The sequence below is a fragment of the Poromitra crassiceps genome (genome assembly GCF_964638095.1).
Source record: "Poromitra crassiceps genome assembly, chromosome: 2".
Classification (NCBI taxonomy): Eukaryota; Metazoa; Chordata; class Actinopteri; order Beryciformes; family Melamphaidae; genus Poromitra; species Poromitra crassiceps.
The window spans coordinates 25,540,714-25,555,713 of NC_139624.1; the positions used below are offsets into that span (position 1 = coordinate 25,540,714).

Sequence of the window (15,000 nt, forward strand, 5' to 3'; positions counted from 1 at the left end):
TAGGCTATAATGATGCAGCTACATTCAGGAGGACCTATAGGCTATAATGATGCAGCTACATTCAGGAGGACCTATAGGCTATAATGAATGAAGATGAGAGAAACAATGTGGAAATGTGAGAATAGACTGGTGCTCGTGCACCATTGTTTGAATTTCCTTGAAGGTGTTTCATACAGTGAATACATAAAGCAGGGTGCAGGGTGTTTGATACAGTGAATACATAAAGCAGGGTGCAGGGTGTTTCATACAGAGAATACATAAAGCAGGGTGCAAGGTGTTTGGAAATGCATGTGTATACATGCATGTGTTTGTTTTCATCTGGAAAAAGGCGTGGCCTCTGGTGCTTCCAATATACATTTCAAGTGTTTCACCGGATCAGAAGGTCTCCATTCCAAAGGGGCTTAGCTGGATTAGCGGTACGACTGTAGATAGTGCTGTTCTGTGGTTCACAGTTCAACTCCGCTGTCGGCGTGACTCACTCCAACCGGATCTCCTGTTCTTCACCTCGCTGATTTCTCAAAGCTCTCGAGAATACTATGCAATGCGAGCCTGGTGTGTTTGCGTGTGTGTGTGTGTGTGTGAGTGTGTGTGTGTGGGCGACTGCAATGAGTAATACTGGGGTTCAACTTTTCTTTTTGCAACTTTTCTATTTTCTATGTTTACGCACATACACACTTGCTTTCAGTGGGCCTCATTCATCAAGGAACATGCACATTTTTGAAAAGTATTTTGTGTAATACAACACTTCACACTTCCTCCTTTCTTTACATTAGCTTATTGACAGACAACAGAATATACCAAAGGTCCTCTTGCTGCTATGTCTAGAAACATTTTAGCATTGTCATTGGGCATTTTTCCTGCTGCTGCAAAAGTTTTATATTGTCATTAATTGCCAATATCATGAAAGTATCCATATGAGGATAGCTGTATTTTCCACTGATCTCAGTACAGCTCTGCATCTCTGACATGGCAGCTTTATTCCTCAGGAAATAGTTTGGGGCTCTTCAATGTTTTATACATGCAGAAAAATATGAGACATGAGAAATGAGCGAAATGAAACCCATTTCGCTCATAACTGTGTGTGCCTTGTGTCGATGTGTCTTCTCCACACTGTGTGTGTGTGTGTGTGTGTGTGTGTGTGTGTGTGTGTGTGTGTGCTGTGCGTGCGGCTCCGGTGTGTAGGTGTGTATGTGTCTCCTCTCATTAGCAGGCGGTGGTGTTGGGTAGCTCGTTAGCGCGGCGCTAGCTGAGCGTCGGCGGGGGCACCGGTGCAGCTTCATTAGCTGCTGTGACATTTATCTGATCGTTTCCCCGCGTCGCATGCGCTGCCACGTTGCCATGGAAACCGCGAATACACACACACACACACACACACACACACACACACACACATATATACACTGTATATATAAAGGCAATCCCACTACATGCGTGCGCACACACACACACACACACACACACACACACACACACACACACACACACACAAAGTTATTTTAGTTGGCATGTCCACAGATGCTGGCTTCATTAAAGCTCCTATACATTTGTGGAGCGGCGATAATGAACATACTGATGTGTGTGTGTGTGTGTGTGTGTGTGTGTGTGTGCGCGCATGTGCGTGTGCGTGTGTGTGTATATACATACATATAATATATATGCATACATACAGTGTATATATATACATACAGTGTGTGTGTGTATATATATACATACACAGTATGTGTGCCCTATATATATATATATATACAGTATATATGCTGCCTATATATTATCCAAGGTGGGTGGAAAATTGCTCATCGTAAAGTTGACTCACAGCCAACATCACACTCCCTCCTTCAAACCGGTAAGGCAGTTTAGAAAATCCAAAAGGGTTTTCCAAGACAGTCAGCACATTTAGTTGGAGTCACTGATCCGCCTCGCACCAGCACTAACCAAATCATTTCTAGCTGATAGATACGTCTCTTGTTTGTATACTTTGTATGGATTGTTATTATTTAGTTTTCTGAGGTCCAGACCCTGAATAAGCCCATCTAGGGTTTCCTGTCTCTACCTGCACATTATTTTCTTGTTTGCATTTTTTATTCGCTTCTGTTTTTAAAGTGTGCAAATAAATTAAAGTAAAACAACAACAAAACCAGTGGCGATTTTAGCCTGACATTTCTGGAGGGGCAGTTTTATGTTGTCACGTCACCACGCACCATCACACAAAAAAGATGTAGCCAATCTATGGTAGGGAGGCATATGACTGTGATTTGAGTGCCAAGGAGCAGAAATATTCCAAAACTAAATACACTTCATATTTGTCCGGGTGCGCTCGGTATGGAGCTTGTGCATATTTACGCAAAACACACAGCACACAGCAAAACCACAGCAAAATTGCCATTGAGTAAATGTACAAACCTTGCATTCACTTTATCCCCAGGCTGAAGCATGACGAAATCTTCTGGTCTGTGTGGCCCTATAAACGCTTTATTTCCAATTTCTCTTCCAACGGCAACATACTAAACCGTACAGACAACAAATAGTCTACTACGCGATTCATTGTAGTAGGCTAAATTAAAACACACTTCACAGTATTTAGCCTTGGTTTGTTTATTTTCTCCTCGTCACATGACGTTTCGCGGCCGGTTCCATGTCGCTGTTCCGACCTCCCGCTGTTCCGACCTCCCCTCTCCCAGCCCCCATGCCTAAACCTAACCTCCCCCAGACCCTAACCCAAAACCTAACCTCTCCCACCCCCACGCCTAAACCTAACCTCCCCCAGACCCTAACCCAAAACCTAACCTCTCCCACCCCCACGCCTAAACCTAACCTCCCCCAGACCCTAACCCAAAACCTAACCTCTCCCACCCCCACGCCTAAACCTAACCTCCCCCAGACCCTAACCCAAAACCTAACCTCTCCCACCCCCACGCCTAAACCTAACCTCCCCCAGACCCTAACCCAAAACCTAACCTCTCCCACCCCCCACGCCTAAACCTAAGGTCGGCATTGCGGGTGGTCGGCATTGCGGGTGGTCGGCATAGCGGGTGGACACCTCGCGGCCAGTCCGGCCACACCTGTTGGGCGGAGTTCATGTCAGGAGTTCACACATTGGGGCAACATCATCTCTGCCCCTTTACCCAATACAACATTGGCAGGTGACAGGCCATGTCTCGTGGTTGTTTCTATGGCAACGGTGGGTCAGAGCGCCGGCCTGCCCCATATGCAGGAAATGCAGCGCGAGCAGAGCCAAGCACACAGAAACAGACACACACAAGGAAATTACTCCAAAACAGCACTATATGGATTGTGCGTAAAGTTAATTTATATAGACACCAAATTCACAGTTGCATCACTACTTTGTATTAATATAAAAATACGATTCAGTTGCGAGTCAGATGCGAGCTTCTTGCACCACAGCGCCATCTGGTGGGGCACTGCCCTACTTGCCCCTAATGCGAAATCGCCACTGAACAAAACGCGCATATCAACATTATACGTGAGTCTGTGCGGTGGTCAGTAAGGGTGTTGTGGGTGGGGTGGGGTGGGGTGGGGTGGGGTGGGGTGGGGTGGGTGGAGGGCGTAAACGCGTGTCTTTCACACCAGAGGGCCGTGTTCGATCCCCAGCCTTTTTGTTATTTAATATAATAACCATAACCAAAGTTGGTGAAGTTGTTTTATTTGCTTTTAACGTTGTAAATCTATCAGTGCTTGCTTTCAAAGATTGAAGGTTTGCAGAAACGTAAAAGGCAGAGTTTTGTTTCAGGTTGACGTTGAGATTGTACGTATCTGTAAAAGGCTGGGATTGCAGGAACGTACAATGCTGACATGTTATTCTGCCCATGTGTTTTAGAGCAGAAGGGACAAACAGCAGGGGGATCAACTCAGCCAGCCCGTGTGTGTGTGTGTGTGTGTGTGTGTGTGTGTGTGTGTGTGTGTGTGTGTGTGTGTGTGTGTGTGTGTGTGCGCGTGCGTGTGTGCGCGTGTACGGGTATGCATGTGTGTGTGTGCATGTGTGTGTGTGTGTGTGTGTGTGTGCGTGCGTGCATGTGTGCGCATGTACGTGTATGCGTGCGTGTGCGTGTGCGCCTGTTTCCGAGGGAGACCATGCTGTGCTCTGAGCTGTGCTTACTCCTAGACCTGGCTCATCTGCATGCATCCCCCCCCCCCATCCCCCCCACATACACACACACACACACACTCGCACGCACGCGCACACACACACACACACACACACACACACACACACACACACACACACACACACACACACACACACACACACACACACACACACACACACACCCTGTCTGTTATTACCACATTCCTATCTGGCTGCCTGTGGGACCTGAAGTCTCCAGCTGTGTAGAGGCAGATAGTGGGAATAAGCTAGCCGCTAGCTGTTCATGTAGTCCAGGTAGCTCATTGCCACTCCGTTTGCTCTTCATCAGCTAAGCCCGGTGGGCTTTCCTTGTTGTTTTTATCAGTAAAACACTGCTTAGATTTCCTTTCCTTGTTTCATTTGTCAACCACAACGTCAGTGGATAAACACTAAAGGAGGTCTGAGGTGTGACTGTAAGGTTGGAGCAGTGGATAAACACTAACGGAGGAGGTCTGTGGTGTGACTGTAAGGTTGGAGCAGTGGATAAACACTAAAGGAGGAGGTCTGTGGTGTGACTGTAAGGTTGGAGCAGTGGATAAACACTAAAGGAGGAGGTCTGAGGTGTGACTGTAAGGTTGGAGCAGTGGATAAACACTAAAGGAGGAGGTCTGAGGTGTGACTGTAAGGTTGGAGCAGTGGATAAACACTAAAGGAGGAGGTCTGTGGTGTGACTGTAAGGTTGGAGCAGTGGATAAGCACTAACGGAGGAGGTCTGAGGTGTGACTGTAAGGTTGGAGCAGTGGATAAACACTAAAGGAGGTCTGAGGTGTGACTGTAAGGTTGGAGCAGTGGATAAACACTAAAGGAGGTCTGAGGTGTGACTGTAAGGTTGGAGCAGTGGATAAACACTAAAGGAGGTCTGAGGTGTGACTGTAAGGTTGGAGCAGTGGATAAACACTAACGGAGGAGGTCTGAGGTGTGACTGTAAGGTTGAAGCAGTGGATAAACACTAAAGGAGGTCTGAGGTGTGACTGTAAGGTTGGAGCAGTGGATAAACACTAACGGAGGAGGTCTGAGGTGTGACTGTAAGGTTGGAGCAGTGGATAAACACTAAAGGAGGTCTGAGGTGTGACTGTAAGGTTGAAGCAGTGGATAAACACTAACGGAGGAGGTCTGAGGTGTGACTGTAAGGTTGGAGCAGTGGATAAACACTAAAGGAGGAGGTCTGAGGTGTGACTGTAAGGTTGGAGCAGTGGATAAACACTAAAGGAGGTCTGAGGTGTGACTGTAAGGTTGAAGCAGTGGATAAACACTAACGGAGGAGGTCTGAGGTGTGACTGTAAGGTTGAAGCAGTGGATAAACACTAACAGAGGAGGTCTGAGGTGTGACTGTAAGGTTGGAGCAGTGGATAAACACTAACAGAGGAGGTCTGAGGTGTGACTGTAAGGTTGGAGCAGTGGATAAACACTAAAGGAGGAGGTCTGAGGTGTGACTGTAAGGTTGAAGCAGTGGATAAACACTAAAGGAGGAGGTCTGAGGTGTGACTGTAAGGTTGGAGCAGTGGATAAACACTAAAGGAGGAGGTCTGAGGTGTGACTGTAAGGTTGGAGCAGTGTATAAACACTAAAGGAGGAGGTCTGAGGTGTGACTGTAAGGTTGGAGCAGTGTATAAACACTAAAGGAGGAGGTCTGAGGTGTGACTGTAAGGTTGAAGCAGTGGATAAACACTAAAGGAGGAGGTCTGAGGTGTGACTGTAAGGTTGAAGCAGTGGATAAACACTAACAGAGGAGGTCTGAGGTGTGACTGTAAGGTTGGAGCAGTGGATAAACACTAAAGGAGGAGGTCTGAGGTGTGACTGTAACTTTGGAGCAGTGGATAAACACTAAAGGAGGTCTGAGGTGTGACTGTAAGGTTGGAGCAGTGGATAAACACTAAAGGAGGTCTGAGGTGTGACTGTAAGGTTGAAGCAGTGGATAAACACTAACAGAGGAGGTCTGAGGTGTGACTGTAAGGTTGAAGCAGTGGATAAACACTAAAGGAGGTCTGAGGTGTGACTGTAAGGTTGGAGCAGTGGATAAACACTAACGGAGGTCTGAGGTGTGACTGTAAGGTTGAAGCAGTGGATAAACACTAAAGGAGGTCTGAGGTGTGACTGTAAGGTTGAAGCAGTGGATAAACACTAACAGAGGAGGTCTGAGGTGTGACTGTAAGGTTGAAGCAGTGGATAAACACTAACAGAGGAGGTCTGAGGTGTGACTGTAAGGTTGGAGCAGTGGATAAACACTAACAGAGGAGGTCTGAGGTGTGACTGTAAGGTTGAAGCAGTGGATAAACACTAAAGGAGGTCTGAGGTGTGACTGTAAGGTTGAAGCAGTGGATAAACACTAAAGGAGGTCTGAGGTGTGACTGTAAGGTTGGAGCAGTGGATAAACACTAACGGAGGTCTGAGGTGTGACTGTAAGGTTGAAGCAGTGGATAAACACTAACAGAGGAGGTCTGAGGTGTGACTGTAAGGTTGGAGCAGTGGATAAACACTAAAGGAGGTCTGAGGTGTGACTGTAAGGTTGAAGCAGTGGATAAACACTAACAGAGGAGGTCTGAGGTGTGACTGTAAGGTTGGAGCAGTGGATAAACACTAACAGAGGAGGTCTGAGGTGTGACTGTAAGGTTGAAGCAGTGGATAAACACTAAAGGAGGTCTGAGGTGTGACTGTAAGGTTGGAGCAGTGGATAAACACTAACGGAGGTCTGAGGTGTGACTGTAAGGTTGAAGCAGTGGATAAACACTAACAGAGGAGGTCTGAGGTGTGACTGTAAGGTTGGAGCAGTGGATAAACACTAAAGGAGGTCTGAGGTGTGACTGTAAGGTTGGAGCAGTGGATAAACACTAAAGGAGGTCTGAGGTGTGACTGTAAGGTTGAAGCAGTGGATAAACACTAAAGGAGGTCTGAGGTGTGACTGTAAGGTTGGAGCAGTGGATAAACACTAAAGGAGGTCTGAGGTGTGACTGTAAGGTTGGAGCAGTGGATAAACACTAAAGGAGGTCTGAGGTGTGACTGTAAGGTTGGAGCAGTGGATAAACACTAACGGAGGTCTGAGGTGTGACTGTAAGGTTGAAGCAGTGGATAAACACTAACAGAGGAGGTCTGAGGTGTGACTGTAAGGTTGGAGCAGTGGATAAACACTAACAGAGGAGGTCTGAGGTGTGACTGTAAGGTTGGAGCAGTGGATAAACACTAAAGGAGGTCTGAGGTGTGACTGTAAGGTTGGAGCAGTGGATAAACACTAACGGAGGTCTGAGGTGTGACTGTAAGGTTGAAGCAGTGGATAAACACTAAAGGAGGTCTGAGGTGTGACTGTAAGGTTGAAGCAGTGGATAAACACTAACAGAGGAGGTCTGAGGTGTGACTGTAAGGTTGAAGCAGTGGATAAACACTAACAGAGGAGGTCTGAGGTGTGACTGTAAGGTTGGAGCAGTGGATAAACACTAACAGAGGAGGTCTGAGGTGTGACTGTAAGGTTGGAGCAGTGGATAAACACTAACGGAGGAGGTCTGAGGTGTGACTGTAAGGTTGGAGCAGTGGATAAACACTAACAGAGGAGGTCTGAGGTGTGACTGTAAGGTTGGAGCAGTGGATAAACACTAACAGAGGAGGTCTGAGGTGTGACTGTAAGGTTGGAGCAGTGGATAAACACTAAAGGAGGTCTGAGGTGTGACTGTAAGGTTGAAGCAGTGGATAAACACTAACAGAGGAGGTCTGAGGTGTGACTGTAAGGTTGGAGCAGTGGATAAACACTAACAGAGGAGGTCTGAGGTGTGACTGTAAGGTTGAAGCAGTGGATAAACACTAACAGAGGAGGTCTGAGGTGTGACTGTAAGGTTGAAGCAGTGGATAAACACTAACAGAGGAGGTCTGAGGTGTGACTGTAAGGTTGAAGCAGTGGATAAACACTAACAGAGGAGGTCTGAGGTGTGACTGTAAGGTTGGAGCAGTGGATAAACACTAACAGAGGAGGTCTGAGGTGTGACTGTAAGGTTGGAGCAGTGGATAAGCACTAACAGAGGAGGTCTGAGGTGTGACTGTAAGGTTGGAGCAAACTGTAGATCAGCCCTCAGTCATGACTCTGTGCTGCAGGGAGACACACACTACACAAACTGTAGCTCAGCCCTCAGTCATGACTCTGTGCTGCAGGGAGACTGGAGTGATGGAAGCAATAGTTAAACCATTAAGGCAAACAATTGGCTCCAATTGAGAGAGAGAGCGAGGGGGAGAAGAAGAGGGAAGAAGGAGATGGAGAGGCTATGGCAGGAGTGGATCCACTCAACGACTTAATCCGAGCCCCAGGACACTCTCCTGCCGAGCTTACACACACACACACACACACACACACACACACACACATACACATGCCCGCGCGTGTGCGCGCGCACACACACACACACACACACACACACAATCCAGCTCTCCCTGCCTGCAATAACACCTTGTCAGTCTTGGCTGCAGGGGCGATGGAAAGAAGTGCTCATTGCTTGTACCTTTGAGGAGAGTCACCTTCTTCCTTGAAACCAAGTCTGGACAAGAGGAGATAGAGGCAGCTTCCTGGCCGCTCATCACACAGAGGCAGTTTCCTGACCGCTCGTTAGAGGCAGCTTCCTGACCGCTCGTTAGAGGCAGCTTCCTGACCGCCCGTTAGAGGCAGCTTCCTGACCGCTCGTTAGAGGCAGCTTCCTGACCGCTCATTAGAGGCAGCTTCCTGACCGCTCGTTAGAGGCAGCTTCCTGACCGCCCGTTAGAGGCAGTTTCCTGACCGCCCGTTAGAGGCAGTTTCCTGACCGCCCGTTAGAGGCAGTTTCCTGACCGCCCGTTAGAGGCAGCTTCCTGACCGCCCGTTAGAGGCAGTTTCCTGACCGCTCGTTAGAGGCAGCTTCCTGACCGCTCGTTAGAGGCAGCTTCCTGACCGCTCGTTAGAGGCAGCTTCCTGGCCGCCCCTCAGTCAGAGGCAGCTTCCTGACCGCTCGTTAGAGGCAGCTTCCTGACCGCTCTTTACACAGAGGCAGCTTCCTGACCGCTCATAAGCCTTGTGGCCGGTGGAGTGGCTGGTGGCAAGTGAATCGCACAGGGGCTCTTGGCAGGGAGAGTGAATGGGGGTTGGGCCGGGGGAGGGGGCTCAGGGTGTACAGTGTCCCGGATGCAGTGTTGGGCAAGCTACTCGGGAAGTGTAATGAGTTACTCTTTACATATTACTCCTTAAAAAAGTTATAATATTCCATTACTCATTACTTGGTATCAAAAGTAATTAGTTGCAGTATGTTACTCGTTATATGACTATAATGCTTTCGCTACCCCCCTCGCTACTTTCCGAAAACATGACCTCAGCTCCTTTTAGAACTAAATTCACTCTATTGGAACAATAATTAACCTTACAGGAGGAGTCAACAATCAGCCAAATTGCATACTTTTTGTTTATCTGCCTACTTCGGACAAAAAACTAACCGCTTTGGGGCGTCCGGGTAGTGTAGCAGTAGATTCCCTGCCTACCAACACGAGGAGCGCAGGTTTGCATCCTCGTGTTACCTCCGGCTTGCTCGGGCGTCCATACAGGTACGATTGGCTGGTGTCTGCGGGAGGGAAGCCGGATTGAGGGTATTTGTCCTGGTTGCTGCACTAGCGCCTCCTCTGGTCGGTCGGGGCGCCCGTTCGGAGTGGAAGGGAACTGGTGGGAATAGCGTGATCCTCCTATGTGCTACGTCCTACCGGTGAAACTCCCGCTGTCGGGTGAAAAGAAGTGGCTGGTTACTGCGCATGTCTCGGAGGAAGCATGGTGCTAGTCTACAGCTCTCCCCAGATCGGCAGAGGGTGAAACAGCGACCCTCCCTCACAGGGGGAAAAATTGGCCAAGTACAATTGGGGAGAAAGTGAGGGAAAAAATGGAAAAAACCCCCATAGAAAATAAATCAATAAATAAATTGCGTTGTGGCGCAGCAGTATCATTGCATAGCGAGACCTGCAGTATCTCTACACTTCGTTTTAGCGCTGTGGTAGCGCTGGAGAAAGTAATGGAGTAACTTGAAGTCACTTGGATTAGTAACTGTTTGGAAATTGTAATCCCTTACACGACTCATTACTGGGAAAGGTAATGTATTACAGTAATAATATGACAGAGTACTACTGTATATTACTGCCCAACACTGGTCCTGGATGCACTATTGGAATGGCCTCCGCTATTGTATCTCCTCCCTGCGGACTCGTCCAATACCCACATGCCTCGGCACCAACGGCCAACAATGAGCGATTGTCTCCCTCGCAAACACATCAGCTTTGTGTGTGAGTGTGTGTGTGTGTGTGTGTGTGTGTGTGTGTGTGTGTGTGTGTCAGAAGGCGTAGGGACAGGCGTGCTGCTGCAGGCATCCAGTGTGAACCCAGGGAGCGACTCGTTGATCTCGGCATCCGTGCTTTATGTGGCTGAACGTCGGTGATAGGGGCAGTAACTCCTGCAACCCGCCCCCCCCCCCCCCTTCCTCCCCTGGGGCCGCCCCCCTTGGGCGCAGGGGGCCGCCGCCCTCCCGCAATTTATCGGACAGCTTAGCGAGGAGTGGTCGTTGCCCCGAAGACTGTTAGCGCGGGCTTGCCTCGTTGACTCCTTCTCCGGCGCCGGCGTTTTATTTGACATGTCCTTTAAGTCCTTTAAAGAATTGGGCGTTTCTGCCGAACGCCTCGGCTGTTTCTGCAAAAGATGGATGGCCCGCGTTCAAAGGTCTGGATGTGTTTTCTCCCTCCCTCCCTCCCAGTCTGTCTCCATATCTCTCTCTCCCTGCCCGTGTTCAAAGGTCTGGATGTGTTTTCTCCCTCGCTCCCTCCCAGTCTGTCTCCATATCTCTCTCTCCCTGCCCGTGTTCAAAGGTCTGGATGTGTTTTCTCCCTCGCTCCCTCCCAGTCTGTCTCCATATCTCTCTCTCCCTGCCCGTGTTCAAAGGAATGGATGTGTTTTCTCCCTCACTCCCTCCCAGTCTGTCTCCATATCTCTCTCTCCCTGCCCGTGTTCAAAGGTCTGGATGTGTTTTCTCCCTCACTCCCTCCCAGTCTGTCTCCATATCTCTCCCTCCCTGCCCCCCCCCCCCTCCTCTCTCTCTCTCGGTGAGCTTTATAGGGTGGTATTAGTGTTGTCAGCTAACCAAGGCAGGGCTTTGTTATGTTTTTGCCTCTTAAGATAATGCTCCCTCGCCCCTCGCTCTCCTGCAGACAATAACAAAAGGAAAAGTACAGCAATAAAACAGCACAGCCATCGAGACTTTGGTTTCATTACGTTGGATTTCGGCCATCTTAAAGGAAGCACAGGCCTGGATGGCAGCGGTGTGTACTGTATACTGTTGTTTGTGGACGGCTGTCCTCAAACGCCATCCACACCACCAAGGTGCCATCCTCCTCTCCATCGGGCCTCACTGTGCAAAGCATTTAGTGCCCTTCATTCATTAAAAAAAGCTAAAGAAAGGCGTAGGGCGAGTTAGCATTCCAAAAACGAGGACAAACGAGTGTGTTTCGCGCAGATAAGTGTTGTTGGTCGGAATTGTAAAGGGTGAAAATACTTCACCTCTGTTTAATAATATGCATTCCAGATGTGAAGGCATAACCAGTCCGCACTGCTTGTCAGCATCTGTGGCCAGTTAGTGGGCGAGGAGGCTTACTGTACTGTACTGGTTTCCAGCGCCACATTTCAGCCTGATCCCCCCCGACACACAGGCCCACATTAACACCCCGCATGCCACTTATTCAACGCTCCAACATGTACAAACACTCACACGCAAACATGCGGCATGGCATGCTGCACTCTACATACATTGTTTAACTGCTCCCTCTCCTCATTGACAACAGATGTAATACTGCAATGTAGTATTTCTTGTCCGAAAAACACTGCAAAGGCATATGGATTCATGCTATGTAGGGATGCATGATATAGCGGCAATCATATCTGTATCGGACGATGTTAGTATTTTTTTTTATATCAGTGCAAAGAGCAAAATAACAGCAATGTTATCGGTATTGGCCAAAATGTTCATATTGAGAGGAAACAAGGCAGTAAATCAATAATTTATGGACTTTTTCCAAATGTTTTGGAAATAAAGAAAAACATTGCTGCTCCAAATTCACAGGGTTTACATGTTGTTTAAATGTGTTTTTCAGTATGTACAAAATTTGATTATTAGCAAATGGTTTTTATAAAGATCATATCGACATCAGAAAATATCTTTTATCGGCCATAACAGCAATGTTAATGTGAACAGATACATCACTACCATCTTGCTGTTAAAATATATTACACATTTAGGGTGAGATCAATATAAGTTGGTCAATATATTGGGTCGATATTGTTCTTTTAGAAATGGCTAGCTTCAGGGGTGGCAGTCCATACAGCTTCAGGGGTGGCAGTCCAGTCCATACAATCTGAAGTGAAACCTGCCAGAAGCTGCTAACCCATCTCAAATCGTTTCATTAGTATTGCTTTCAATGGAGAGCTTTAGTGCCCCATGATGGACTAAGGCCATGTTGATGACAACAGTCTAGTCATAAAATGGCAAACTGGCATTGCCTTCTAACCTTTGATTTTGCATTTATACACAGCGTTTGTGATAACGATTTGCGTGCAGACTGAAGCCGCAAAAAAATCAAAAGCAGCATCAAGTGAGCCAGAATAACATTGAAACTTCTGGTTAGAACCTTCACAATAATGGTAATTAAATAAACTAATAGCCTTATTGATGCATGTTGCAATGCTTTTTTTTGTGTGTGATCCGAAATAGCCACTTACTTGTGACAGGTTGACATATATGGGACGATGTCTTTATAATGTTTATGTTTACTATGGAGGACCAACAACTTATTTTATTTACCTTATTGCACTGACAGAAAATTTTATAATTTTACTAGTTTAAACTATTTGGGTTTTCAGGATGATATAACTTGTCGCAGAACATCTGTTTTGGTTTGTTTGGTAAAAGTGGAACTGTATTCCTTCTGGTTTACTTCATTGTTCATGATTTTGTGGAAAGCATTCACTATAGACAGTTGGAACAGTTGAGTTGAGAGAAGTACTTTGGTGTGTGAGAATGCACTACACGATTCTCGCCACAAGGCAGTAGTGCAAGTGGAGACTGTTGTAAACGGGATAGAAGAAGTCTTGGTTTTCCTGTAGTAGAAGAATAACGTAGCAGTCTGTAGCTAACACAGCAGTTGGCAAGCAGCAGAGAACGTGCAGCCAGACAGAGAAAAGTCCAAAAATCTGCCATTGGCTGGGGGTGAAAAGAAACATATTGCGGGCGGAGTTCCCAGCATGCTCTGGGGTAGGTGTGTTTGTTAATGTGCTTTGGGAGGTTAGTTAAAGGACTTCCTTTTCTATATGCGTGATGTTCGTTATCTGCAAGGTTATGTGTCGACTAATAGTGCTGTTCTGCATGTTAATTACATTGCTTCACAACGTTGAAATGTTAGCACCATGGGTGAGTCGGGTGTGTTAGTTCAGTGACCCCCTCTGAGATGCTGTGTGTGGGTGAGTGTGTTCTAATGCAATAAATGGTATTTCCTGTAGTCTTGTGTTGTATGGGGCGCAGGATCTGCTAATAAAACAGAGATCATCTCTCTGCTTCTGCTTGTTGCAATAGTTTCTTAACTTTTCATTGGGGCTTCAAAACAGGAGTCCATAAACCAATGGGTAGCTACAGTAGCTATGTCCCTATTTGTTATGCGGTCTATGATTGTGAGTCACTGTACCAGATTCGGAGGGAAAACTGCAGGATCGCTTTAAGGCACAAAACAGGAAGAGGGCGCTGTTCTTCCAGAGTTCCCGGCGATGACAGATGTTTGAAGGAGTGAAATGCCAACAGAAAAATCACTTCAACATGTTTATCCTCTTCGTTAAAGCCACAGAGAAAATGTGGGACAGGAAGCAATGGGACATATGGTTTAGGGGGCATGTGGTCTTCATTTTGAGAAACACTAGCGGTTTGAAACTCAACAATGGTGTCATTGGTTCGCATTCATTCATATCGGTCGAATGCTAATACACATTTCACACTGAATTCTAACCCTTCTTGTCCACTCTTCCTAACAGTAACGGCACGGCCGGGAAGATGAACGGGGCGTTGGAGCACTCGGACCAGCCCGACCCCGACGCCATCAAGATGTTCGTGGGCCAGATCCCGCGCTCCTGGTCGGAGAAGGAGCTGAAGGAGCTGTTTGAGCCCTACGGAGCCGTCTACCAGATCAACATCCTCCGAGACCGCAGCCAGAACCCTCCACAGAGCAAAGGTGCCCACATACACACACACACACTCACTCACACACACACACACACACACACACACTCACTCGCATGCATGCACGCACACACACATGCACACATGCACGCGCGTACACACTCACGCACACACACAGTGTTGGGTGTAACTCATTACAAAAGTAACATATTACATGTAATATATTACTTTTAGCAGTAACTCAGTACTTATTACTTATTACTTATAGGATTTCAGTAATATTATACCAGTTACTTTGTCAAGTAACTCAAGTTACAAATTGAGTTACTTTTTTTTTAAATCAAAGCACATATTTAAAAAAGATAGAATCGTTTCCTAATCAAACTCTGTCTTTTTATGCGATTAACCACTAGATGACAATAACAAAGGAAAAGAATAACATTTAGACTTTTGGATTGTTTACAGTGACTTCAAGGCGGTTGAAATTATTTTTCGGGATGGTTCATTCTGCTGCTGCTGTTGCTTTGGTAAAAGTAATGCAAAAAATAGTGTAATAAGTAACGAGTTACTCTACACAGACAGTAATATTGTAAAGTAACGTATTACTTTCAAATGAAAGTAACTAGTAATATGTAGTATATTACATTTTGACTGTAACTTGCCCAA

At 46.9% G+C, this 15,000-nt stretch overlaps 1 protein-coding gene across 1 annotated transcript in view; it reads left to right on the top strand.

Moving 5' to 3' along the window:
* Window positions 1-15,000, top strand: part of celf2 (cugbp, Elav-like family member 2) — a gene marked incomplete at its 5' end in the record, with an annotated part of 209,156 nt that overhangs the window by 68,443 nt on the left and 125,713 nt on the right. Inside the window, one exon of the mRNA XM_083658685.1 lies at window positions 14,190-14,386. Coding sequence (XP_083514811.1) covers window positions 14,190-14,386 — 197 coding nt within the window. The remainder of the gene's footprint in view (window positions 1-14,189; window positions 14,387-15,000) is intronic.